This window comes from Heterodontus francisci, chromosome 11 (assembly GCF_036365525.1).
Source record: "Heterodontus francisci isolate sHetFra1 chromosome 11, sHetFra1.hap1, whole genome shotgun sequence".
Taxonomy (NCBI): domain Eukaryota; kingdom Metazoa; phylum Chordata; class Chondrichthyes; order Heterodontiformes; family Heterodontidae; genus Heterodontus; species Heterodontus francisci.
Genome location: NC_090381.1, coordinates 116,721,146 through 116,747,744, shown reverse-complemented (window position 1 = coordinate 116,747,744; position 26,599 = coordinate 116,721,146). Strand labels below are relative to the sequence as shown.

General features: G+C 45.3%; 1 protein-coding gene across 2 annotated transcripts in view; it reads right to left on the bottom strand.

Annotated features, from left to right (window-relative positions):
* Nucleotides 1-26,599, bottom strand: part of ccdc50a (coiled-coil domain containing 50a) — a 115,003-nt gene that overhangs the window by 60,956 nt on the left and 27,448 nt on the right. For both annotated transcript variants that reach the window (XM_068042827.1, XM_068042828.1), the window contains exon 2: nt 2,547-2,609. In XM_068042827.1, the coding sequence (XP_067898928.1) occupies nt 2,547-2,609 (63 nt within the window). The remainder of the gene's footprint in view (nt 1-2,546; nt 2,610-26,599) is intronic.

The window sequence follows — 26,599 nt, the reverse complement described above, 5'->3', positions numbered from 1 at the left end:
AATCCTTTTGCCTGGAGTACCCCTTTATATGAAAGGCTTCTAAGAGAGCACATATATTTAAGGATTTCCAACAGGTCTCCCCAACGGCTCAGCGAGTCTATCCAATGAGCATTTCAGTCTCTCATATCTGTATGGCTGATCTAAACTAGTTTTATCAGACTGATTAAAAGGATTAAATTACGACAAGAGACTACACAAACTCCAGTTGCACTCCCTGAAATTTAGACGGTTAAGGGGTGATTTGATTGAATTTTTCAAGATATTAAGGGGAACAGAAATGGTAGACAGAAAGAAACTATTTCTGCTGGTTGGGGAGTCTAGAACTCGGGGAAAATAGCCTAAAAATTAGAGCCAGGCCTTTCAAGAGTGAAATTAGGCAACACTTGTTCACACAAAGGGTGGCAGAAATTTGGAACACTCTTCCGCAAACAACTTGTGATGCTGGGTCAATTGTTAATTTACAATCTGAGAATGTTAGATTTTTGTTAGCCAAAGATATCGCAGGATGTGGGGCAAAGGCGTCTATATTGAGTTGGGTCACGGATCAGCAATGATTTCACTGCATGGTAGAACAGGCTTGAGGGAATAAATGGCCTCCTCCTGTTCCAATCAGATCTAAGTCAGCTGGCAAGGTGCTACAACCGGTCGAGGTGCTACTGACCAAGAGCAGTACTAATGCCTGCTCCAGATCACCATCCACTGGAACTGAACATGCATGGAAGCAGGTGAAGACGAGTTCAAGCTCAGCTGTGATGCTCCTGGTGGTCCAATAACCTGACATTCACCATTTGGTCATTGAAGGAAGGCGCTGGAGGGTAGCCCACACCCATGGGACTCTACCAAAGCAAGGAACCAGAAATATTAGGAGAACTGGGAAGAAATTGGTGAGAAACAGAGAGGGACAAGAGAGCAGCACCTCACTAACATGAATCTAGCACTACCCCAAGGCATTTGATAATCAATTCACATTCTCCAATGGCTGGCAACAGTAATAAATTCACAGGTTTTTTTTTGAAGAAGCTAGGTGAAGGGATAAGGCCCAAAGTACAGGATACAGCAAAGGTGGAAGAGGAAGAGAAAAAAAATGAGGTACTCAGCAACTGGTGGCTAGAGGACATCAAGCTCGAGTTTTAAAAGATTGCAGGAAGGAAGGAAAACTGAAGGAGGAGAGGAATTCAACAGTGCCAAGGTCCTGGGAATGAGTGAGTTATGGAGGGATTTCAACACAGTGAGAATGCAAGGGTACAAAGGATTGGGTATTTGGAGCTTGGGAGGAAAAGAAGAAGAAATTTCAGAGAAGCACTAACCACGAGAGGAGCCATCATTTTTTAAAAATTCATTCACAGGATGACGGTATCGCTAGCATTTAATTTCTATCACTAGTGGCCCAGGATTGAAACAACAATGAATTACTAGGCCATTTCAGAGGGCAGTTAAGAGTCAACCACATTGGTAGGGGCCTGGAGTCACATACAGGCCAGACTGGGCAAGGACGGCAGGTTTCTTTCCCTAAACGGACATTAGAAAACCAGTTGGGTTAACAATGTGACAGCTTCATGGTCATTTTTACTGAAACCAGCTGTTTATTTTCAGATTTTTATTTATTTTATGATTGAACCATGTTCAGCACCATTCGTGACTCCTCAGGTACTGAAGCAGTCTGTGTAGAAATGCAGCAAGACCTGGACAATATCCAGGCTTGGGCCATTAAGTGGCAAGTAACATTCGTGTCACACAAGTGCCAGGCAATGACCATCTCCAATAAGAGAGAATCTAACCACCTCCCCTTGACATTCAATGGCATGACCATCACTGATTCCACCACTATCAACATCCTGGGGGCTACCATTGACCAGAAACTGAACTGGAGTAGCTACGTAAATACCATGGCTACAAGAGCAGGTCAGAGGCTAGGAATCCTGCGGCGATTAACTCATCTCCTGACTCCCCAAACCCTGTCCACCATCTACAAGGCACAAGGCAGGAGTGTGATGGAATACTCTCCACTTGCCTGGATGGGTGCAGCTCCAACAACACTCAAGAAGCTTGACACCATCCAGGACAAAGCAGCCCGCTTGATTGGCACCCCATCTACAAACATTCACTCCCTCCACCACTGATGCACAATGGCAGCAGTGTGTACCATCTACAAGATGCACTGCAGCAATGCACCAAGGCTCCTTAGACAGCACCTTCCAAACCCGCGACCTCTACCAACTAGAAGGACAAGGGCAGCAAATGCATGGGAACACTACCACCTGCAGGTTCCCCTCCAAGCCACACACCCTCCTGACTTGGAACTATATCACTTTTCCTTCACTGTCACTGGGTCAAAATCCTGGAACTGTAGGTGTACCTACCCCACATGGACTGCAGCTGTTCAAGGCGGTGGCTCAACACCACTTTCTCAAGGGCAATTAGGGATGGGCAATAAATGCTGGCCTAGCCAGTGATGCCCACATCCTGTGAACGCATAAAAAATTTCTTGCAATGATTCAGCTCTCTGAGCACGTTATGAGGCGTCGAAGTGTCTTAACAATACTTACTTTCCTGCTCCTGAAGGTTGTGGGCCAGACTGTGATCTTCCCGAACAGCAAACTCACGACACACTGAAAGAGAAAACAACTGCTTAAAGTCAGAGTCCTTTCTGAGACAGTCACATAACCTTAGCTATCTTGAAAGTGATACCAGATATTTTAAAACTACATCTGACAGAGCAACGAAGATTCACTAGATTAATTCTTGGGATGAGAAGTCGTCCTATGAGGAGAAATCAAGTAGAATGGGCCTTTACTCTCTGGAGTTTAGAAGAATATGAGGTGATCTCTTTGAAACATAGCAGATTCTGAGAGGGCTTGACAGGGTAGATGCTAAGAGGCTATTTCTCCTAGCAGGAGAGTCCAGAACTAGGGGTCATAGTCTCAGGATAAGGAGTCAGGCATTTCAAAGTTAGATGAGAAGAAATGTCTTCACTCAGAGGGATGTGAATCTTTGGAATGCTGTAGCCCAGATTGCTGCGGATGCTCAGTCGTTGAGGATATTCAAGGCAAACAGATGTTTGCATTCCGGGGGAACAAGGGATATGGGGTGGGGGGGGGTGGCGGAATGTGGCGTGTAGGCAGACGATCAGCTCGAGGGCACGTATGGCCAATGCCTGCCTCTATATCGTCTATTACGTTGGAGCATGGTGTCACGCAACACACACACAACACACAGCAGTGTACATGCTACAAGTGCCAGGCCCTTGAGAAGGTATTGCCATACCAGGAATAGTTGGAGAATTTGAATGCTAATGAGAAACCACACCAGTCTGGCCTTACAAACCTCAAGGTAGCAGCCGGACCTTCACTCTATTGCGGAATTTGGAATGAAAACAAAGGTAACAGCTTACTTTCCCCCTTCCAATACAAATACAAATAGTTCTCTAATGTCAACCACTTTCAAAGTCGCAGGGACAAACAGAGGAAACATTCACCACACACTGCTACTGGGAAAACCCATGCTGTAACCCACATAGTTAGTACAGCAACAAAACTGACTGCATCTGGCATTTCCCTGGGAGTAAAGATCTCAGCTAAACATTTTTGCCAATTGCTGTACGCTATAGTGTCTCTGAAGATTACACATTTCTTCTTTCATTCCATTCCAAATGCCACTTCTCTTCCAGGAATGCCCTGATGCAAGGTCAACTAAAATGCTCACTCTGCTTTTCTCATTACAGATGCTGCCTGCCCTGCTGAGTATTCCCAGCATTTTCTGTTTTTTTAAAATCTCACACCCTTGATGGGTACAGCTGGAACAAGACTGCATCAACACTGAGGAGGAAGTTCCACTCAAATTCTGCCAATATCTGATAATTGGGAAAGTAGGAGTGTGTTTTTCCTAAACACAGCGATTCCATTTGTGCAAATATCGTCATGGTGTAAGTGAGAGTGCTGAGGAGCAGAACACTTTTCCAACTTTGCCATGGAGTCAGAGTACTGCACAGGTAATGAGAAACTCCTTTTACACTGCCCAATGATTCTCAGCCCCAACCTTCACACAACAGCCCCAAAACCATCTGACATCTTCCATTTGCAACAACAATCATTTTCTACATTACAACAGTGATTACACTTCAAAAATACGTCATTTGCTGTAAAGTGCTTTGGGATGTCTTGTAGTTGTGAAAGGCACTATATAAATGCAAGCTCTTTTGCTTTATGGCTTTTGAGTGGCATTTGCAATTTTGCACTGAATTAAGCAGTCTTGTGCTACAGATGCATACCCACTGGGAAATAAGATCCACATGTGAACTATTGGAACCTCACAGCTAAGTTACAGAGGGGACTACATTAATGCAACATTTTCCACTTCCCCACCAGCAATTTAGTTTGTCAGAGAGATTGTAAATTATTGCAAAATTAGGGATTATCGTAAACTGTGGGCCACGCCCACCAGTATCTGATCAAAGACTACGCAATCACATTTCTGTCAAAAATGACTAACCCATCTGGGTGGTTTCATGCCCAGTTCCCGTCATAGAAAGGAAAATTCCCTGATCTACAGATTCCTCAGACTTCCCAAATGTCATTTTATAAAGTGAATCATCCATTTGTGTTTCATCTTTGATAGCGTTGGAAATCCATGATGCATTACTTTTTGCGGCCAGCAGGGAATTTCCCCTTGAAGAAAAATAATTCATTAAAGAGCACACTCACTCCAAAAATCCACTCAGTGGCATTCTCTCTCTCAGAAAGCAGTTTGATATTGTCCTACTTGAGGGTGCCACATAAATATCAGCAATTGTAGATTTGTCAATATCAAAAATGACAGATCAGCTCTCCCTGATGTATATTAATAACATAGACCTTGGTGCACAGGGCACAGTTTCAAAATTTGTGGACGACACAAAACTTGGAACAATTGTGAACTGTGAGAAGGATAGTGTAGAACTTCAAAAGGGCATAGACAAGTCGGCGGAATGGGCAGACAAGCGGCAGATGAAGTTCATTGCGGAGAAATGTGAAGTGATGCATTTTGGTAGGAAGAACATGGAGAGACAATATAAAATAAAAGGTACAATTTTAAAGGGAGTGCAGGAGCAGAGAGACCCGTGTGTATACATGCATAAATCACTGAAGGTGGAAGGACATAGTAGATCGTGAAAGGATCGAGACAGATTTAAAGTGATTGGCAAAAGAAGTAAAAGCGACATAAGGAAAAGACTTCTTCATGCAGTGACTGGTTAAGGTCCGGAATGCACTGCCCGAGAGTGTGGTGAAGGCAGGTTCAAAATCGAGGCAAAGGGAATTAGACTGTTATCTGAAAAGAAAGAATGTGCAGGGTTATAGGGAGAAGGCGGGGGAATGGCACTAAGTGAATTACTCATTTGGAGAGCCAGTGCAGACATGATGGGCCAAATGGCCTCCTTCTGCGATTTAACAATTGTGTGATTCTGTCAATACCGCAGATGAGATTAAAATCAATACTGCTGCAGTTACGCCTGTAAACAGAGCCTGGGGAGGTAGTTGGATGAAAAAACTAGAGAATAGACACCATGTACATATCCCCTGTTCTCCACTTCTCAAAATGTTGATTACCCTGTTGGGCATTAAGGAATAAACTTGCATTTAGGGACATAGGAACTGCTGGGTGAAGAAAGATCAAGGTCTATCTAGTTCACCTTCAACCATCGTGGTAATCCATGGTGCAATGATAATAGAGTTATTGACTAATCATAGCAATCAATCACCATCAATTAGTCTGCAACAGACCCAGGACGAAATGCCCCTTAGTGGTGGAGAGCTTTGGGAACCGTAGGGGCAAAATATATGGCTGGAATTTTATACACCCCATGGGGGTGGGCTGGAAACGGGTTGAGGGGCATGTGAAATTGTGTGGGAGGCGGGGAGGTTTGCCAGACCCGCTACCTTCCCGCTGCCACTGCCATTGCAGACGACACAAAACTGGGTGGGAGGGTGAGTTGTGAGGAGGATGCACAGAGGCTTCAGGGTGATTTGGACAGGTTGAGTGAGTGGGCTAATGCATGGCAGATGCAGTAACATGTGGATAAATGTGAGGTTATCCACGTTGGTAGCAAAAACAGGAAGGCAGATTATCTGAATGGCTATAAACAGAGAGGGGAATATGCAACGAGACCTGGGTGTTCTCATACACCAGTCACTGAAGGTAAGCATGTAGGTCCAACAGGCGGTAAAAAAGGCAAACGATATGTTGGCCTTCATAGCGAAAGGATTCGAGTACAGGAGCAGTGATGTCTTGCTGCAATTAAACAGGGCCTTGGCGAGGCCACACCTGGAATACTGTGTGCAGTTTTGGTCTCCTTATCTGAGGAAGGATGTTCTTGCTATAGAGGGAGTGCAGCGAAGGTTTACCAGACTGATTCCTGGGATGGCAGGACTGACGCACGAGGAGAGATTGAGTCGGTTCGGATTATATTCGCTGGAGTTCAGAGAGTGAGGGGGGGATCACATAGAAATCTATAAAATTCTAACAGGACTTGACCGGGTAGATGCAGGAAGGATGTTCCCGATGGTGGGGGAGTCCAGAACCAGGGGTCATAGTCTAAGGATACGAGGTAAACCTTTCAGGACTGAGATGAGGAGAAATTTCTTCACCCAGAGAGTGGTGAACCTGTGGAATTCGCTACCACAGAAAGCAGTTGAGGCCAAAACATTGTATGTTTTCAAGAAAGAGTTAGATATAGCTCTTGGGGCGAAAGGGATCAAAGGATATGGGGTGAAAACAGGAACAGGTCACTGAGTTGGATGATCAGTCATGATGATAATGAATGGCGGAGCAGGCTCGAAGGATCGAATGGCCGACTCCTGCTCCTATTTTCTATGTTTCTATGTACCCCAGTGTTATAGTGACAGGCATATACTCACCTGTACTGTACCCCAGTGTTAAACAGTGACAAAGTTGTCACTAATCATTGTAGAGTTAGACTGCAGTTAGAAATTTGAAAGGTGGAATTTACAATTTTACTGCAGTTATTTTTGAACAGTTCAAGTAGAAATTATGAAAATATCATTTGACAGCCATTAACCCTCAGTGAAATCCAGTGACAGCAATGCTGCTGTGAGCTCTGCAACTAACTTTAACAAAAGCATCAGTCCAAGCTTACGTTTTTCATACTCCCAAAGTGATCAAAAAGTGTAATGAATCTTAAAGCTCATATATAGTGGCCAGCTTCACTCCACAGCTCATTCCCTTTGGAATTGTGGACATAGTGAAACACCTTGCCTAACTCAAAGCATTGCTTAAATATGTATAAAAATTCCTTTGGAAAAGAAATCAATTGCTTTTGCTGCATTTACGTAGAACCTTAATCGCATCTCTCAAAGCACTTGACACATACTGAATTACTTCCCTATGTACAACTCTGTGCAAAGCAAGATCCCCAAAACAGCAACCTAAGTTGAGGCCAGTTAATCTTTTTGGTGGCACTGGTTCAGGAAAGTATGGGATAGGGGCACTAGGATACTTCCTGCTCTTTGAGTTGTGCCACTGGATCTTTAACCCCCCACCCCAAACTACTCACATTGGGGGGGAAGGGGGGGGGGGGGTTTCGCTTGAATGTCTCTTTCGCAGGACAGCAGCTCTGATAAAGCAGCAATAATAACAGAAAGTGCTGGAAATACTCATAGACATTGCAGCACTTCAGGAGACTCGCCTCCCCGCGAGTGGATCTCTAGCAGAGCAAGACTACACCTTCTACTGGCAGGGTAGGGATCCTGAAGAACCAAGACAGCATGGAGTGGGCTTCGCCATCAGAAACTCCTTGCTCAGCATGATAGAGCCTCCCTCAAATGGCTCGGAACGCATACTGCCCATCCGACTGCTCACCACCTCTGGTCCAGTACACCTACTCAGCATCTATGCTCCAACACTCTGCTCCGCACCTGAAGCTAAAGACCAGTTCTATGAACAACTCCATATCATTAGCAGCATCCCCAACACCGAACACCTATTCCTGCTGGGGGACTTTAATGCCAGGGTTGGGGCCGACCATGACTCATGGCCCTCCTGCCTTGGGCACTATGGCGTTGGAAGGATGAATGAGAACGGGCAGAGACTGCTTGAGTTGTGTACCTATCATAACCTCTGCATCACCAACTCGTTCTTTCACACTAAACCCTGTCACCAGGTTTCATGGAGGCACCCAAGATCGCGTCGTTGGCACCAGCTAGACCTCATTGTCACAAGGCGAGCCGCCTTAAACAGTGTTCAAATCACACGCAGCTTCCACAGTGCAGACTGCGACACCGACCACTCCCTGGTGTGCAGCAAGGTTAGACTCAGACCAAAGAAGTTGCATCATTCCAAGCAGAAGGGCCACCCGCGCATCAACACTAGCAGAATTTCTCACCCACAGCTGTTACAAAAATTTCTAAATTCACTTGTAACAGCCCTTCAAAACACTCCCACAGAGGATGCTGAGACCAAGTGGGCCCACATCAGAGACGCCATCTATGAGTCAGCTTTGACCACCTACGGCAAAAGTGCGAAGAGAAATGCAGACTGGTTTCAATCTCATAATGAAGAGCTGGAACCTGTCATAGCCGCTAAGCGCATTGCACTGTTGAACTACAAGAAAGCCCCCAGCGATTTAACATCCGCAGCACTTAAAGCAGCCAGAAGTACTGCACAAAGAACAGCCAGGCGCTGCGCAAACTACTACTGGCAACACCTATGCAGTCATATTCAGCTGGCCTCAGACACCGGAAACATCAGAGGAATGTATGATGGCATGAAGAGAGCTCTTGGGCCAACCATCAAGAAGATCCCCCCCCTCAAATCTAAATCAGGGGACATAATCACTGACCAACACAAACAAATGGACCGCTGGGTTGAGCACTACCTAGAACTGTACTCCAGGGAGAATGCTGTCACTGAGACTGCCCTCAATGCAGCCCAGCCTCTACCAGTCATGGATGAGCTGGACATACAGCCAACCAAATCAGAACTCAGTGATGCCATTGATTCTCTAGCCAGTGGAAAAGCCCCTGGGGAGGACAGCATTACCCCTGAAATAATCAAGAGTGCCAAGCCTGCTATACTCTCAGCACTACATGAACTGCTATGCCTGTGCTGGGACGAGAGAGCAGTACCCCAGGACATGCGCGATGCCAATATCATCACCCTCTATAAAAACAAAGGTGACCGTGGTGACTGCAACAACTACCGTGGAATCTCCCTGCTCAGCATAGTGGGGAAAGTCTTTGCTCGAGTCGCTCTGAACAGGCTCCAGAAGCTGGCCGAGCGCGTCTACCCTGAGGCACAGTGTGGCTTTCGTGCAGAGAGATCGACCGTTGACATGCTGTTCTCCCTTCGTCAGATACAGGAGAAATGCCGTGAACAACAGATGCCCCTCTACATTGCTTTCATTGATCTCACCAAAGCCTTTGACCTCGTCAGCAGACGTGGTCTCTTCAGACTACTAGAAAAGATTGGATGCCCACCAAAGCTACTAAGTATCATCACCTCATTCCATGACAATATGAAAAGCACAATTCAACATGGTGGCTCCTCCTCAGATCCCTTTCCTATCCTGAGTGGCGTGAAACAGGGCTGTGTTCTCGCACCCACACTTTTTGGGATTTTCTTCTCCCTGCTGCTTTCACATGCGTTCAAGTCCTCTGAAGAAGGAATTTTCCTCCACACAAGATCAGGGGGCAGGTTGTTCAACCTTGCCCGTCTAAGAGCGAAGTCCAAAGTACGGAAAGTCCTCATCAGGGAACTCCTCTTTGCTGACGATGCTGCTTTAACATCTCACACTGAAGAGTGCCTGCAGAGTCTCATCGACAGGTTTGCGGCTGCCTGCAATGAATTTGGCCTAACCATCAGCCTCAAGAAAACAAACATCATGGGGCAGGATGTCAGAAATGCTCCATCCATCAATATTGGCGACCACGCTCTGGAAGTGGTTCAAGAGTTCACCTACCTAGGCTCAACTATCACCAGTAACCTGTCTCTAGATGCAGAAATCAACAAGCGCATGGGAAAGGCTTCCACTGCTATGTCCAGACTGGCCAAGAGAGTGTGGGAAAATGTCGCACTGACATGGAACACAAAAGTCTGAGTGTATCAGTCCTGTGTCCTCAGTACCTTGCTCTATGGCAGCGAGGCCTGGACAACATATGTCAGCCAAGACCGACGTCTCAATTCATTCCATCTTCGCTGCCTCCGGAGAATACTTGGCATCAGGTGGCAGGACCGTATCTCCAACACAGAAGTCCTCGAGGCGGCCAACATCCCCAGCTTGTACACGCTACTGAGTCAGCGGCGCTTGAGATGGCTTGGCCATGTGAGCCGCATGGAAGATGGCAGGACCCCCAAAGACACATTGTACAGCGAGCTCGCCACTGGTATCAGACCCACCGGCCGTCCATGTCTCCGCTATCAAGACGTCTGCAAACGCGACATGAAATCCTGTGACATTGATCACAAGTCGTGGGAGTCAGTTGCCAGCGTTCGCCAGAGCTGGCGGGCAGCCATAAAGACGGGGCTAAAATGTGGCGAGTCGAAGAGACTTAGTAGTTGGCAGGAAAAAAGACAGAGGCGCAAGGGGAGAGCCAACTGTGCAACAGCCCCGACAAACAAATTTCTCTGCAGCACCTGTGGAAAAGCCTGTCACTCTAGAATTGGCCTTTATAGCCACTCCAGGCGCTGCTTCACAAACCACTGACCACCTCCAGGCGCGTATCCATTGTCTCTCGAGATAAGGAGGCCCAAAAGAACAACAGAAAGTGCTGGAAATACTCAGCAGGTCTGGCAGCATCTGTGCAGAGGGAAGCACAGTTAACATTTCAGGTCTGTGACCTTTTATCAGAACTGGCAAAGGTTAGAAAAGAATTAGGTTTAAAGCAAGTGAAAGAGGGGGCTTTGTGGGGAAGAGAACAAAAGGGAAGGTGTGTGATAGGGCAGAGGGCAGGAGAGATTAAATAACAAAGCGGTCCTGGGACAAAGGCAACGACTATGTTAATGCTTGTGGTGAAAGACAAAGCATTAGTCCAGAGAGAGTGTTAATGACAGAATAATGAGCAGCTCTGTCTACATGAAAACTCGGCACTTGATTAAAAAAAAGAAAAATAGTTTAAAAAGGCCAGTCGTGCTCTGAAATTATTGAACTCAGTGTTCAGTCCGCAAGGCTGTAGAGTGCCGAATCAAAAGATCAGATTCTGCTCCTCGAGCCTGCGTTGATGTTCACTGGAACACTGCAGTAAGCCAAGGACAGAAATGTGATTATGAGAGCAGGGGAGAGTGTTGAAATGGCAAGCTACCGGAATCTCGGGATCATGCTAGCGGACTGAGCGGAGGTGTTCCGCAAAGCGATCGCCCAATCTGCATTTAGTCTTCCCTCAGTAGAGGCGACCGCATTGTGAGCAGCAAATGCAGTATACTAAATTGAAGAAGTATAAATAAATCGCTGCTTCACCTGGAAGGAGCGTTTGGGGCCTTGGATAGTGAGGAGAGAGGAGGTAAAATGGCAGGTGTGGTTTTAGTTTAGAGATACAGCACTGAAACAGGCCCTTCCGCCCACCGAGTCTGTGCCGACCATCAACCACCCATTTATACTAATCCTACACTAATTCCATATTCCTACCACATTCCCACCTGTCCCTATATTTCCCTACCACCTACCTATACTAGGGGCAATTTATAATGGCCAATTAACCTATCAACCAGCAAGTCTTTGGCATGTGGAAGGAAACCGGAGCACCCGGAGGAAACCCATGCAGTTACAGGGAGGTATTACACCTCCTGCGATTGCATGGGAAGGAGCCGTGGGAAGGGGATGAAGTGTCGGGGGTGATAGAGGAGCGGCTCAGGGTGTTCCGAAGGGATTGATCCCTCTGCAATACTGACAGGGGAGGGAAGGGAAGATGTGTTTGGTGGTGGCGGAAATGGTGGAGGATGATCCTTTGGTTGTGGAGGCTAGTAGGGTGAAAATTGAGGACAAGGGGAACCCTGTCACAATTCTTCTCCCAATCCTACTCAGGTCCCCTCCCCCAACTCTTTCTCCGGTACATAAATGACTGTATCCCTTCTCTCGTCCCGAACTGAAAAACCTCAACTTTGCTTCCAATTTCCACCCTTCTCACACTTTTACATGGTCCATCTCCGACACTTCACTTCCTCGACTCTCTGTTTCCATCTCTGGGGGTAGGCTGTCAACTAATACTCATAAACCCACCGACTCCCATGGCTACCTTGACTACACTTCGTCACACCCTGTTTCCTGCAAGGACTCCATCCATTCTCCCAGTTTCTCCGTCTCTGACGCATCTGTTCTGATGATGCAACCTTCCACAACAGCGCTTCTGATATGTCTTCCTTCTTCCTCAACAGAGGATTCTTCTCCACTGTGGTTGACAAGGCCCTCAACCACGTCTGACCTAGTTCCCGCATTTCTGCCCTCACCCCGTCCCCTACCTCCCAGAACTGCGACAGGGTTCTCCTTGTTCTCATTTTCCACCCCACCAGCCTCCACATCCATAGGATCATCCTCCACCATTTTTGCCACCTCCAGCATGATGCCACTACCAAGCACATCTTCCCTTCCCCTTCTGTCAGCATTCTGAAGGGATTGTTCCCTCCGCGACACCCTGGCCCACTCCTCCATCACCCCCGAAACCTCATCCCTTTCCCACAACACCTTCCTATGCAATCACAGAAGGTGTAATACCTGCCCTTTTACCTCCTCTCTCCTCACCATCCAAGGCCCCAAACGCTCCTTCCAGGTGAAGCTTCCTTCAATTTAGTATACTGTATTCGCTGCTCACAATGTGGTCGCCTCTACTTAGGGGAGGCCAAACGAAGATTGAGTGATCGCTTTGCAGAACACCACAGAATGGGCGGCACAGTGGCGCAGTGGTTAGCACCGCAGCCTCACAGCTCCAGCGACCCGGGTTCAATTCTGGGTACTGCCTGTGCGGAGTTTGCAAGTTCTCCCTGTGTCTGCGTGGGTTTCCTCCGGGTGCTCCGGTTTCCTCCCACATGCCAAAGACTTGCTGGTTGATAGGTTAATTGGCCATTTTAAATTGCCCCTAGTATAGGTAGGTGGTAGGGAAATATAGGGAAGGTGGGGATGTGGTAGGAATATGGAATTAGTGTAGGATTAGTATAAATGGGTGGTTGATGGTCGGCACAGACTCGGTGGGCCGAAGGGCCTGTTTCAGTGCTGTATCTCTAAACAAATCTAAACCTCTGCTCAGTCTGAAAGCATGACCCCGAGCTTCCGGTTGCTTGCAATTTCAACATTCCCCCCTGCTCTCATTTATGTCCTTGGCCTACTGCAGTGTTCCAGTGAACATCAACGCAAGCTCGAGGAGCAGAACCTGATCTTTTGATTCGGCACTCTACTGCCTTGCGGACTGAACATTGAGTTCAATAATTTCAGAGCAAGATTGGCCATTTTAAAAATACTTTATTATTTTATTTGATTTTATTTTTTAACCATGTGCCTGTTTTTCATGTAGACAGAGCTGCTCATTATTCTGCCATTAACACTCTCTCTGGACTAATGCCTTGTCTTTCACCACAAGCATTAACACACTCTTTGCCTTTGTCCCAGGACAGCTTTGTTATTTAATCTCTCCTGCCCTCTGCCCTATCACACACCTTCCCTCTTGTTCTCCTCCCCACCAACACCAACCCCGCCCCCCACCCACCCCCCCCACAATTTCACTTGTTTTAAACCTAATTCTTTTCTAACCTTTGCCAGTTCTGATGAAAGGTCGCAGACCTGAAACGTTATCTCTGCTTCTCTCTCCACAGATGCTGCCAGACCTGAGTATTTCCAGCACTTCCTGTTTTTATTTCAGGTTTCCAGAATCGGCAGTATTTCGCTTTTAGTGTCTGATAATGCAGCATTCCGTCAGTGCTGCACATTAGTGTCAGCCTGGATTACAGGCTCAATCAGTGGAATGAGGAATAAGTTCATAACATTCTGTCTCTGAAAGCGAATACCAACTGAACTTGGCAGATACTAATCCTCGAACTCAATCGAGGCAAAAGCACTCACCATATTGTGTACATTAAATCCAATAACACTCCTGCTTGCAGATAAAAGTTTATGATGTTTGAGTGGGAGGCAGGGGAGAGAAATATCAAAGCAATTATTCAGTATGTTTTACAGTATCGAGGAAGTACCACGCAGAGTGCCAACTTTGTTCACTTAGCAGCACTCTCGCCTACTTCAGAACTTGAGCACATTATCTAGGCTGACACAACAGTGCAGTACGAATGGAGTGCTGCAGGGGCTGTTTTTCAGATGAAGCACCATCTGCCTGCTCAGGTGGATTCAACCAATTCAGTCATTTTCATCTTGGGCCTGGCTACATCATTCCTGTAACCAATAAAAAAAGCTAACTGCAGCGTGTCGAAACAACGCACACAGCCTAAGATTCAATTTCTCATGGAGTAGAAGAAAATTTGTAATGCTTAAAATTTGAAATAAACAGAAGATACAGAAAGCACACTCGGTTAATGTTCCAGGTGTAGGTCCTTTGGTCTGATGAATAGTCTACACCTGAAACACTATCCTGCCTTTTCTCTGTTCAGATGTTAATTAACATTCCCTATATTTGCAGCACTTTCCTATTTCCAAGCTACAGCTGTGACTGAGGCAACTACAAATCACAACACAGATTTCTACTGTAATCTCAGCATCTTCCCTGTCTCAATCTGGACGTCTGCACTGTGAAGACAAAATTAAGTGGAGTAATTAGAAACATAGAAAGATTTATGGCACAGAAGGAGGCCATTTGGATGAAGAGACTGCGAAATGGCCGCCAGCCAACCACTTGGCTGCAGCTTAATCTGGCAGATGATGCTGTGAATTACAACTTTATTATGCTGAAGGATGAGGTCTATGCCCTCCATTAAATAAAGTTATTTAGCCCACCCTTAGCAAACAGCAATAAGGAGATTCCACACAGATGTTAGAAATGGAGAATGCCAATGCTAATTAAAAGAGTGTTAATGTGAATGCACACAGCACGTCAATAGCCAATATCTGCAGTGTGATGCTGGGAAAATCTGTACAGGCAAGGAAGTGGGGTGAGGGGAGAAGGAAATAAACTAAAATATTAGTACTACACATCTGTATTAAAAATCTTGCATCTATGTGTAGTTCCTGTCTGCGTCCTTGACCTCCTATTGTCACATTGCTGAATGTGCATCCATTTCTCCCAATTAGAAATCCCCTGTCCCCATTTTTAAAGGGATTTGCCTGTGCAAAATTGCCACTCCTCCTACACAATCTGGCTGTCGGATTTCGACAATACTTTCTGAAAACCTGCCATTTCTTTCCTCAGTAACAAATTTCAAACGCCCAAAATAAGGGTTTAAACAATGTATTTTTTAATTTATACATTTCACAATAATCTGGTTAAGTTTAACTACTGAATTGTCCTTTGGGTCTTTCAATGCTTCCACTAAAGCTTTTACTTGATCTGAAAAACCTGGGCTTCAACTGAAGATTTTCAGTTAGCAAGATTGCAATCACATCTGTATATTCTGAACATGTGCATTTTGCAGTATTTTCAATGTGACATCTGCGCATCAAGTGGAGCCAAAGGGTAGGAGGATGTGGGGTCAAAGGGTAGGAGGATGTAGCTTCTCATCCTCGGAGGATGAGAGGGTTTTTTTTGCTTTCTCCAATGATTTTCTGTCCATTATTTTTAGCAGGTAGAAAATTTACCTTTCAACGCTTGAAGGCAAGAGCAGAAAGATAGGGACCGGCTAACAATCAGGAATCCGTGAGGTAGGGGTGGGAGGGCACTAATGCGGGGTCAACAGCACTTTAGGTCACGTTCTCTTGGCCATCCCCTACCTCACAAGGATGTTCTGCCCTGTTTCTCCTGATTTGTGCCAGCTCCCAGCAATCTCCAGCGCTCAAAATTCTTCCCCCAAATCCTACTGGACCACAGGATCTCCCTAGTCAGGCCTCCCAGTGCTCAAAAACGCCTAGATTTTATTCCCAGATCCTGTGATCATCCCAATGCTCCCAGACACAGAGCACTCACCCCAAAGTTCAAAAGTTTTAGGCCTCTTCCAGTGAATCCCAGAGCTTAGGATCTGCCCCATTCCAGTCCGCCCAGAAGCCCACCTCAAAGTACAGCCCCAGGCCCCATACCACTACTGCCAAATCTTAAGGCCATCCCCAATGCTGACGTCAGTGACAATGGTAATAGTACTTTGCTTAATAGTCATGTTAACAATTTCCAATTGATTTTGACCATCATTGCAGATCTAACAGTCAATATGATAACCCTAACATTTATGTAGCATTTTACTGCATCGAGTCCAAACATGCTTCGAACACAATGAATTTAAACACAGTGTTTGTTGTTTAAGCAGGTGTACTGCTATTCTGTCTGTAACACAACCTCAAAAAGTTATGAGGTGCTTGATCAGTTAATCACTTGTTTTTGGTTAAGGGAAGAATAATGGTTGAGTTTGTCTTTGACATTTACAGAGTGTGTGATGCACTTGTAAAAAATTAATGAATCTATTCCAAATTCTATTCCAATCAAAGGGAATAACCCACTCTGCTGTCAAGTCCTCCATGTCTGTGAATGCTACATGATACTTAAGTGGATTCTGAAACTTTGCTCTCTTATAACCTAAAACCCTCAACTATAAACCAACCCTCACCCAGCATCACCCATAGTGAAACTCCCAGGCACAACTTTTATTTTAATTTCTTCAAGAATTGCAATGAAAAGACCTTACTCTACCAGTGGCAGAAAGGTTGGTAACCAGAGGACTGAGATTTAAGGTGATTGGCAAAGCAACAGAAGGGGAGATGGGGAGACTTCCTATTACACAGCAAGTTATTGTGATCTGGAATGCAATGCATGAAAGAGCGGTGGAAGCAGATTCAATAGTAAACTTTCAAAAGGGAATGGGACAAATACTCAGAAAAAATGGGGAAAGGGAAAAGGAGTGGGACTAATTAGATAGCTCTTTCAAAGAGCTAACAGAAGGCAAATGGCCTCCTCTGTGCTTTATCATTCTATGATAGCGGATGCATTGGTGGTGATCTTCCAAAATTCTAGAGATTCTGGAGCGGTTCCGGCAGATTGGAAGGTAGCAAATGTCATCCCACTATTTAAGAAGGGAGGGAGAGAGAAAACAGGGAATTACAGACCTGCTAGCCTTACGTCAATCGTTGGGAAAATGCTAGAATCTATTTGAAAAGATGTGATAAATGGATACGTGGATCATAATGATCTGACTGGGCAAAGTCAACATGGATTTATGAATGGGAAATCATGTTTGATGAACCTGTTGGAGTTTTTTGAGGATGTTACTAACAGGATTGATAAAGGGGAGTTGGTGGACATGGTATACTTGGATTTTCAAAAGGCCTTTGATAAAGTCCCCCACAGGAGGTTGGTTAGCAAAATTAAAGCACATGGGATAGGAAGTAATATACTGGCATGGATTAAGGATTGGTTAACAGGCAGAAAACAGAGAATAGGAATAAACGGGTCATTCTTGTATTGGCAGGCTGTGACTAGTGAGGTACCGCAAGGATCAGCACTTGGGCTCCAGCTGTTCACAATATCTATCAATGATTTGAATGTGAGGACCAAGTGTAATATGTCCAAGCTTGTAGATGACACAAAACTAGATGGGAATGCGTGTTGTGAGGAAGATGCAAAGCAGCTTCAAGGGGATTTGGGCAGACTTAGTGAGTGGGCAAGAACGTAGCAGATGGAATATAATGTGGAAAAATGTGAGGTTATCCACTTTGGTAGGAGGAGCACATGTGCAGAGTATTTCTTAAATACTAAGAGATTAGAAAATGTAGATATACAAAGGGACCTGGGTGTCATCAATAAGTCACTGAAAGCTAGCATGCAGATGCAGCAAGCAAATAGGAAGACTAATAGTATGTTAGCCTTTATCGCAAGAGGATTTGAATACCGGAATAGTGAACTCTTGCTTCAATTGTATAGAAGCTTGGTTAGACCGTACCTGGAGTACTGCGTGCAGTTTTGGTCCCCTTACCTTAGGAAGGATATTATTGCCATAGAGGGAGTGCAATGAAGGTTCACCAGACTTGTTCCTGGGATGGCGGGACTGTCCTATGAAGAGAGATTAGGGAAACTGGGCCTGTATTCTCCAGAGTTTCAAAGAATGAGAGGTGATCTCATTGAAACCTACAAAATACTTAAAGGGATAGACAGGGTAGATGCAGCTAAGAGGTTTCCCCTGGTTGGAGAGTCTAGAACCAGGGGATACAATTTCAAAATAAGGGGGAAGCCACTTAGGACAGAGATGAGGAGAAATTTCTTCACTCAGAGGTTGTGAATCTTTGGAATTCTCTACCCCAGAGAGCTGTGCAAGCTCAGTTATTAAGTACGTTTAAAGCAGAGATTGACATAAAGGGATATGAGGATAGTATGGGAAAAAGGCATTGAAGTGGACGATCAGCCATGATCGTATTAAATGGCAGAGCAGGATCGATGGGCTGAATGGCCTACTCCTGTTCCTATTTTCCTATGAACCAGCTCCACTATAACCATCCAGCAGAGAAAAGCGGGGTGCCTTTAGAAAAAACCCAACTGCACAGACTGTGAAACTGGGTGAGGGCCAAGGATTTGCGATAAGCACTAAGATTGGGAAGGAGGACGGGATAAAGTGAATAGATGCCAAAGCTCAGCTTTTAAAAGCCTGTATAGCCTTAAAATTAGAACCAGGTACTTCAGGAGTGAAATGAGAAAGCACTTCTTTGCATAAAGAGTCGTGGAAACTGAAACACACTATCCCAAAATGCTGTGGAACTCTGTACTTCCTTCAGTCCCCAACTCACTCTCTCTACAATCTCTAAGACCTAAACTGACCACCACTTAACTACCCCCTTTATCATCTAGCTCATTGCCACCTCTGATCTGGTATAGGTCCTCCAACTACTCAAAACCACAGCCACAGCTTCCAACTCAACCTACCACATAAAAATCAAAACAGTATCTCAACTCGCCTGTCAAAGTTTTTTAGCCTCTGAGCTTGGACTGTGCCTACATAGCCCACCTGGCATTAAAGGATCCAAGTTACATACTCAGAAAATTACTTCACAAATGACAGGCCAGAAGAAGTTTTTTTAAAAATTCTTTCATGGGATGTGGGCATCACTGGCAAGGCCAGCATTTGTTGCCCATCTCCAATTTCCCTTGAACTGAGTGGCTTGCTAGGCCATTTCAAAGGGCAGTTAAGAATCAACCACATTGTTGTGGGTCTGGCGTCACATGTAGGCCAGACCAAGTAAGGACGGCAGATTTCCTTCCCTAAAAGGCATTGGTGAACCAAATGGGTTTTTACAACAATCAATGATAGTTTCATGGCACCATTACTGAGACTAGCTAGTGGGTGCATTCATTGCTGCTGGTGGTTACAGAATAGCTAAAATAGCGACTTACTGAAATAAAACAACCACACCAATGAAGGCAGGTTGATCTAAACGAGGCTGTCATCACTGCCCATCTCCCAGAATGAAAACGGCTAAGACCATCTGTGTCAGTGGTTTCCACAAAGCTGTAAAAGACTAACTGACAGAGATAATAAAACATTGAGGAAGTGATGCTTCAGTTGTACAGAGCCTTGGTCAGATTCCATCTGGAGTTTTGGGTTCAGTCTGGGCATCGTACCTCAGGGAGGATTTATTGGCTTTGGAAAGGGTGCAGCACAGATAATACTGGGGCTTAAAGGGATAAGTTATGAGAACAGGTTACATAAATTTCCCTTGAGCTTAGAAGGCTGTGGTTGCAGGGGTTCAAACCAAACTTTTAAGACTGAGATTGATTTGATTTTTGTTGGATAAGTGTATCCATAGATCAAGGGTGGGCAAATGGAATTGTAGTACAGGTCAACCTTAGAGTCATAATGACACAGAACAACCACAATCTAATTAAATGGCAGAACCAGCTCGAGGGGCTGTTCCAGTGCAGCTTGTAGGAAGAAGGGAAGACCAAGGGAGGCGAAGAGTTCGATTTTTAAGGTACTGGAAAAAGAATGAGTCAATAGTACGAGGCAGTACGGCGAGCCTCTATTTCAATGTGGGTTTTATGAAGGCCGGGGGGTGGAACGGTGGGCATGTCCGTGTTTATAGACCTTAGTCGGATTAAGAGGGGAAAGCTCAAAGCATTAACTAAAGTGGTGATGAGAGAAACAGAAAATGGCAAGAGAAACTGTATGTTAACATGAGAGAAAGATTACAGTCGAAGGTGCGTCCCTCATTTTAAAATGTTACATTCACCAGAAATTAAAACATGATTCTCAGTTTCTCAGTATCATAGAGTCATAGGCAACATAGAAGGAGGCCTCATTTCTAGAGTTGCTGTACGACTGTAGCTCAAGCACAGCAGGACTGGTCTGAGAACAAGGGCAACAAGCCAAGCCACTACACACAGTAAGTAAGACTAATGTCAAAGACCAACCACATCCATTTAGTGGTTTTCAAAAATAAAATCCATTACTGTTTACAAGTCTCGTCCAAAATGGCCCTGGCACATCCAAGCCACAATGTTTAAGGAAGTGATAGTCATGAACTTTGAGCCACATGAACAGATGCTGGCCTGGGGCTATTTCCAGTGAGATGTTGCCAAGAGTGAGATTTTACCAAGTGCAATAGCAGATGTGTGAGATTTTCACCTACTTGAACCGTGGAAAAAACACCCAGCAACACCAGGATATATCTTGGCCTTGCTGAACTTGGGTTGTGTGGAGAGAGTTTTGATCCACATAGTACTGAAGCACGGGTGATTACAAGCCCGATGATAAGAGGAATTGGTGATGAATTAAAGCTGTTTTTATATTGCATTCAATCTGTGCTACTGCCACTAACTCCTAATGTGCAAGTCCTGCTCACCCACCCACAACTCCAAATTTACTGACAACAGCTATCAAAGGACTCTTTCCTTTCTGAAAAGGGCAAATCCAGCTTACTTTGGGATTGTGGCAGGTATATGAGCCCAGAACATCAGGTGGCAGCAGCACAAGCATGGCACTTTGCACAATAAAAAAAGCAGCTTAAAACAAAACTGACATTGGCAGATAATGATTTGAGTGTGACTGTCCCTTAGCTTATCAGTTCTGCTGCACTGATTAAACTTTAGCAATAATTTTAATCAAGTGTAATAATTCTTGGCTACAATTGTCAACTAATTAGTGAAAGACCTGCATTTCCGTAGCACCTTTCTTAACCTCAGGAGTTCCCAAACACTTTACAACCAATGACATGAAGCATAGTCACCGCTGGAATGTAGGAAATGCGGGAGCCAATTTACGCAGAGCAAGCTTCCACAAACAACAATGAGATAAGTGAACAGAATTTGTGTAAGTGATGTTGATTGTGGGATAAATATTAGCTAGGACACCGAGGAGAGCTCCCCTGTTCTTGTTCAAAATATAGTGGCCATAGGATCTTTAACATCCACCTGAGGGGCAGACGGGCATCGGTTTAATGTCTCATCCGAAAGACAGCACCTCTAGCTGTGTAGCTCTCCCTCAGTACTGCACTTCACATAATCCAACTATAATCGAGGTTGTCCGAGTACAGTCCAGTACCACACACACTTTGATCCGCTGAATTTGGCCAGCTACCGAAGACAAAGCGGCATCACTGTTAGTTAATATTACTCCTTTAACAGTTAACTAACTGGACGCCTGATTTAAACTCAGTAAGACAAACAGTGCACACACGCAGTTCTGTCACTGGGTTTATTTATTGTATTGGCACCAATGTGCTAAAGAAAAAAACTCCAGACTCACTTCAGTCATTGATTTAATGTTGTGTGAACACCAGGCTTATGTAACACTATAATTGCTCCCAACATTACAACTTGCATGTGGACCATGCCTTTAACACAATAAATAATCCCATGGCACTTTAAAAGCTGGAACCAGACAAGAATAATAATAATGAAGGAAGGTGACCAAATGCATGATCAAACACAAGAGATTTTGCAGAAGTTCTTGAAGGTGAACACAAGTAACATTCGTGCCAGACAATGACCATTTCCAACGAGAAAGAATCTAGCCATCCTCCCTTGGCATTCAATGACATTACAATTGCTGAATCCCCCACTATCAACATCCTGGGGGTTACCATTGACCAGAAACTGAACTGGAGTACCCATGTAAATGCTGTGGTTACAACAGCAGATCAGAGACTAGGAATCCTGCGGTGAGTAACTAATCTCCTGACTCCCCAAAGCCTGCCCACCATCTACAAGGCACAAGTCAGGAGTGTGATGGAATACTCTCCACTTGCCTGGATGGGTGCAGCTCCAACAACACTCAAAAAGCTCAACAACATGCATGACAAAGCAGCCCGCTTGATTGGCACCCCATTCAGAAACATTCACTCCCTCCACCACCAATGCACAGTAGCAGCAGTGTGTATCATCTACAAGATGTACTGCAGCAACCCACCAAGGCTCCTTAGACAGCACCTTCCAAACCCACGACCTCTACCATCTAGAAGGACAAGGGCAGCAGATGCATGGGAACACCAGCACCTGCAAGCTCCCCTCCAAGTCACACACCATCCTGACTTGGAACTATATCACTGTTCCTTCACTGTCACTGGGTCAAAATCCTTGAACTCCCTTCCTAAAAGCTCTGTGGGTGTACCTACCCCACATGGGCTTCAGCCATTCAAGAGGGCAGCTCACCACCACCTTCTCAAGGGCAATTAGGGATGGGCAATAAATGCTGGCCGAGACAGCGACGCCCACATTCCATGAAGGAATATAAAAAAATGGGTAGAAAGGCAGAAGTGTTTGTGTCACCGATGTAGGGCTCGAGTCTAGCTCTGCATTGAGATGGTGGAACAGAAGCTTAAGGGATGGAACTGTAATGGTGGAGGTTGTGCACTGAAGTGTTTAGATAGAATAAATAAGGAAAAACTGTTTCCAATGGCTGAAGGGTCTCTAACCAGAGGGCACAGATTTAAGGTGTTTAGCAAAAGAACCAGAGTTGACATGAGGAAAAGCATTTTTTGCAAGGAGTGGTTAGAATTTGGAATGCACTGCTTGACAGGGTGAAGTATACAGATTCAATAGTGGGCTTCAAACGGAACTGGATAAATACTTGGTGAAAATAAATTGCAGGGATACGAAATACAGGAGTGAGACTAACTGGATTGCTCTTTGAAAGAGCCAGCACAGACATGAAAGAGCCAAATAGCCTCCTTCTATCCAGTACTATTCTATAAGGAGGTTGCAGATGTTGTTGGAATGTTGGGGGGTGGGGGGAGTCACAGGGAAAGAGGCAGCCTTTAGAGATTTGTTAACAAGGATGAAAAGTTCGGAACTGAAGGTTTTGCGGAACCAGTGGAGGATTGCGAGAATAGGAGTGGGTGGAGAGCAGGTCTTGGGGTGGGATAGGTGCCAGTGGCAGTGTTTTGGACATGTATGGTGGGGCCTGGGAGAACACAACAAGACAATGGAAGTAAAGGAAGGACGTAAATAAAAGCAAAATACTGTGGAAGCTGGAATCTGAAATAAAAACAGAAAGTGCTGGAAATACTCAACAGGTCAGGCAGCATCTGTGGAGAGAAGCTGGTTAGGTGGAAAGTGAGGGCAAGGGGCACCCTGTCACAGTTCTGGGAGAGAGGGGAAAGAGTGATGGCAGAAGTGCAGGAAATGGGTCGACGTGGTTGAGGGCCCTGTCAACCACAGTGGGGTCAGGGAATCCTCATTTGAGTAAAAAGGAAGACATATCAGAAGCGCTGTTGTGGAAGGTTGCATCATCAGAACAGATGCATCGGAGATGGAAAAACTGGGAGAATGGAATGGAGTCCTTACAGGAGGCAGGGTGTGAAGAAGTGTAGTTGAGGTAGCTGTGGGAGGCGATGGGCTTATAATGAATATTCGTGGACAGTCTATCACCAAAGATGGAGACAGAGAAGTCGAGGAAGGGAAGGAAAGTGTCGAAGGTGGACCATGTAAAGGTGAGAAAAGGGTGAAAATTGGAAGCAAAGTTGATGAAGTTTTCCAATTTGGAACGAGAGCAGGAAATGGCACCAATAGCATCATCAATGTAGTGGAAAAAGAGTTGGGGGAGGGGGCCCGAGTAGGACTGGAACAAGAAACATTCGACATATCCCACAAAAAGGCAGGCATAATTAGGACGCATGCAGGTACCCATAGCAACACCTTTTACTTGAAGGAAGTGAGTGCAATTGAAGGAGAAGATATTCAATGTGACAACTTGAACAGCCAGGCGGAGGAGGGTGGTGGTGGATGGAGACTGTTTGGGCTCTGTTCAAGGAAGAAGCGGAGAGCCCTCAAACCGTTCTGGTGGGGGATGGAGGTGTAGAGAAATTGGATGTCCCATAGTGAAGAGGAGGCGGTTAGGGACAGGAAACTGAGAATTGTCGAAAAGACATAGGGCATCAGAAGAGTCACGGATGTAGGTGGGAAGAAACTGGACCGGGGGAAAAAGATAGGAAGAAATAAGGTCAGTGGGGCAGGAGCAGGCAGAAATGATGGGTCTACCAGGACAGTCCTGTTTGTGGATTTTGGGAAAGAGGTAGAAGTGGGCTGTCCAGGATTGTGGGACTATGAGGTTGGAAGCTGTAGAGGTGAGATCGCCAGGAGGATCAACGGATCATTCTCCACCATTTCTGCCACCTCCAGCGTGATGCCACTAAATGCATCTTCCCCTCCCCTGTCAGCATTCCCATGGGATCGCTCCCTCCACAACAGACTGGTCCACTCCTCCATTACTCCCAACACCTCGTCCCCTTCCCATGCAATCGCAGGTGTAATACCTGCCCTTTTACCTCCTCTCTCCTCACTATCCAATGCCCCAAACACTCCTTTCAGGTGAAGCAGCGAATTACTTGTACTTATTTCAATTTAGTATGCTGTATTCGCTGCTCACAAGGCAGCCGTCTCTACATTCGGGAGGCCAAACACAGATTGGGTGAATGCTTTGCAGAACACCTCCACTCAGTCCACAAGCCCAACCCCAAGTTTCGAGTTGCTTGCCATTTCAACACCAGCCCCCCCCCACCCCACCCCCTCTGCTCTCATGCCCACATTTCTGTCCTTGGTCTGCTGCAGTGTTCTGGTGAACATCAACGCAAGCTTGAGGAACAGCACCTCATTTATCGATTAAGCACTCTACAGCCTTCAGAACTGAACACTGAGTTCAATAATTTCAGTGCATGACTGACCCTTTTTTATTATATTTTATTTTGCTTTATAATTTTTAATCATGTGCCTGCCTTAAACTTGTTTTTTTCATGTTTGTGCTTTTGGACAGAGCTGTTAATTACTCTGTCATTATCACTCTCTCTGCACTAACGCTTTGTCTTTCACCACACCATTAGCACACTCCCTTTGCCTTGGTCCCATGACCTCATCAGTTAATCTCTCCTGCCCACTGCCTATCACGCACCTTCCCTTTTGTTCTTTTAACCCTCACCACCCCCGCCCCCCCTTGCTTAAAACCATGTGCCTGTTTTTCATGTAGACAGAGTTGCTCATTAATCTGCCATTAACACTCTCTCTGGACTAATGCTTTGTCTTTCACAAGCATCAACACTTTTCACCTTTGCCCCATGACAGCTTTGTTATTTAATCTCTTCTGCCCTCTGCCCTATCACACACCTTCCCTTTTGTTCTCTTCCCCACCAACATTCCCCCTCCCTTTGCACTTTCACTTGCTTAAAACCTAATTCTTTTCTAACCTTTGCCAGTTCTCCTGAAAGGTCACAGACCTGAAATGTTAACTCTGCTTCTCTCTCCACAGATGCTGCCTGGCCTGCTGAGTATTTCTCGCACTTTATTAGTGGAAGGACGTCTTCACTTTCCAGGTCTCAAAGGCCTCGTTAGCTTTCCCTTTCCTAATATGCTTCTAAAATTTTCTTTTTCAAATAGTCACCTTTTAAAAACTAATTTGAATTGTTTCCTCCACGGTTCCTGATATTGCGTTCCATCTCCTAATCACCTTTTTTAAAAAATTCACCTTTTATTCTTCAGAGTATCTTAAATTTATGCTGTAGCAATACCAGCTCACTGACCAATGGAAATAGTTTATTTGACTTATCAAAATCCTTAATAATTCTGCATCAGTTCTTTTAACCTTTTCTGCTCCAACGAAAAATGCCCCAGTTTCTTTAGTCTCCTCATAACTAAAGTCCCTCATCCTGGGATCATCTTTGCACATCTCTTTGCACATTCCTTCCGAAAGTCGGGCATTGAAAACTGAACACAATATCATAAGCTTTGCCAGGATTTCATTTAAAGCCTTTCCACAATACCTGAATAGTAACAGTATCTATCTCCTACACTCATTCAACTAGGGGAGGGGTTGAAAGGAATCAAACAATGCACTTCAGTTCCCTTTTCCCTTCAGTTACGTGGAGAGTCTGGAGAAGCTGAGCTTGTTCCAATTAGAGCAGAGAAGATTAGTGGGAGATTTCATACAGGTGTTCAAAATCGAGAGGTTTTGATAGAGCAAATAAAGAGAAACTGTTTGCATTAGGGCGGCACGGTGGCGCAGTGGTTAGCACCGCAGCCTCACAGCTCCAGGGACCCGGGTTCGATTCTGGGTACTGTCTGTGTGG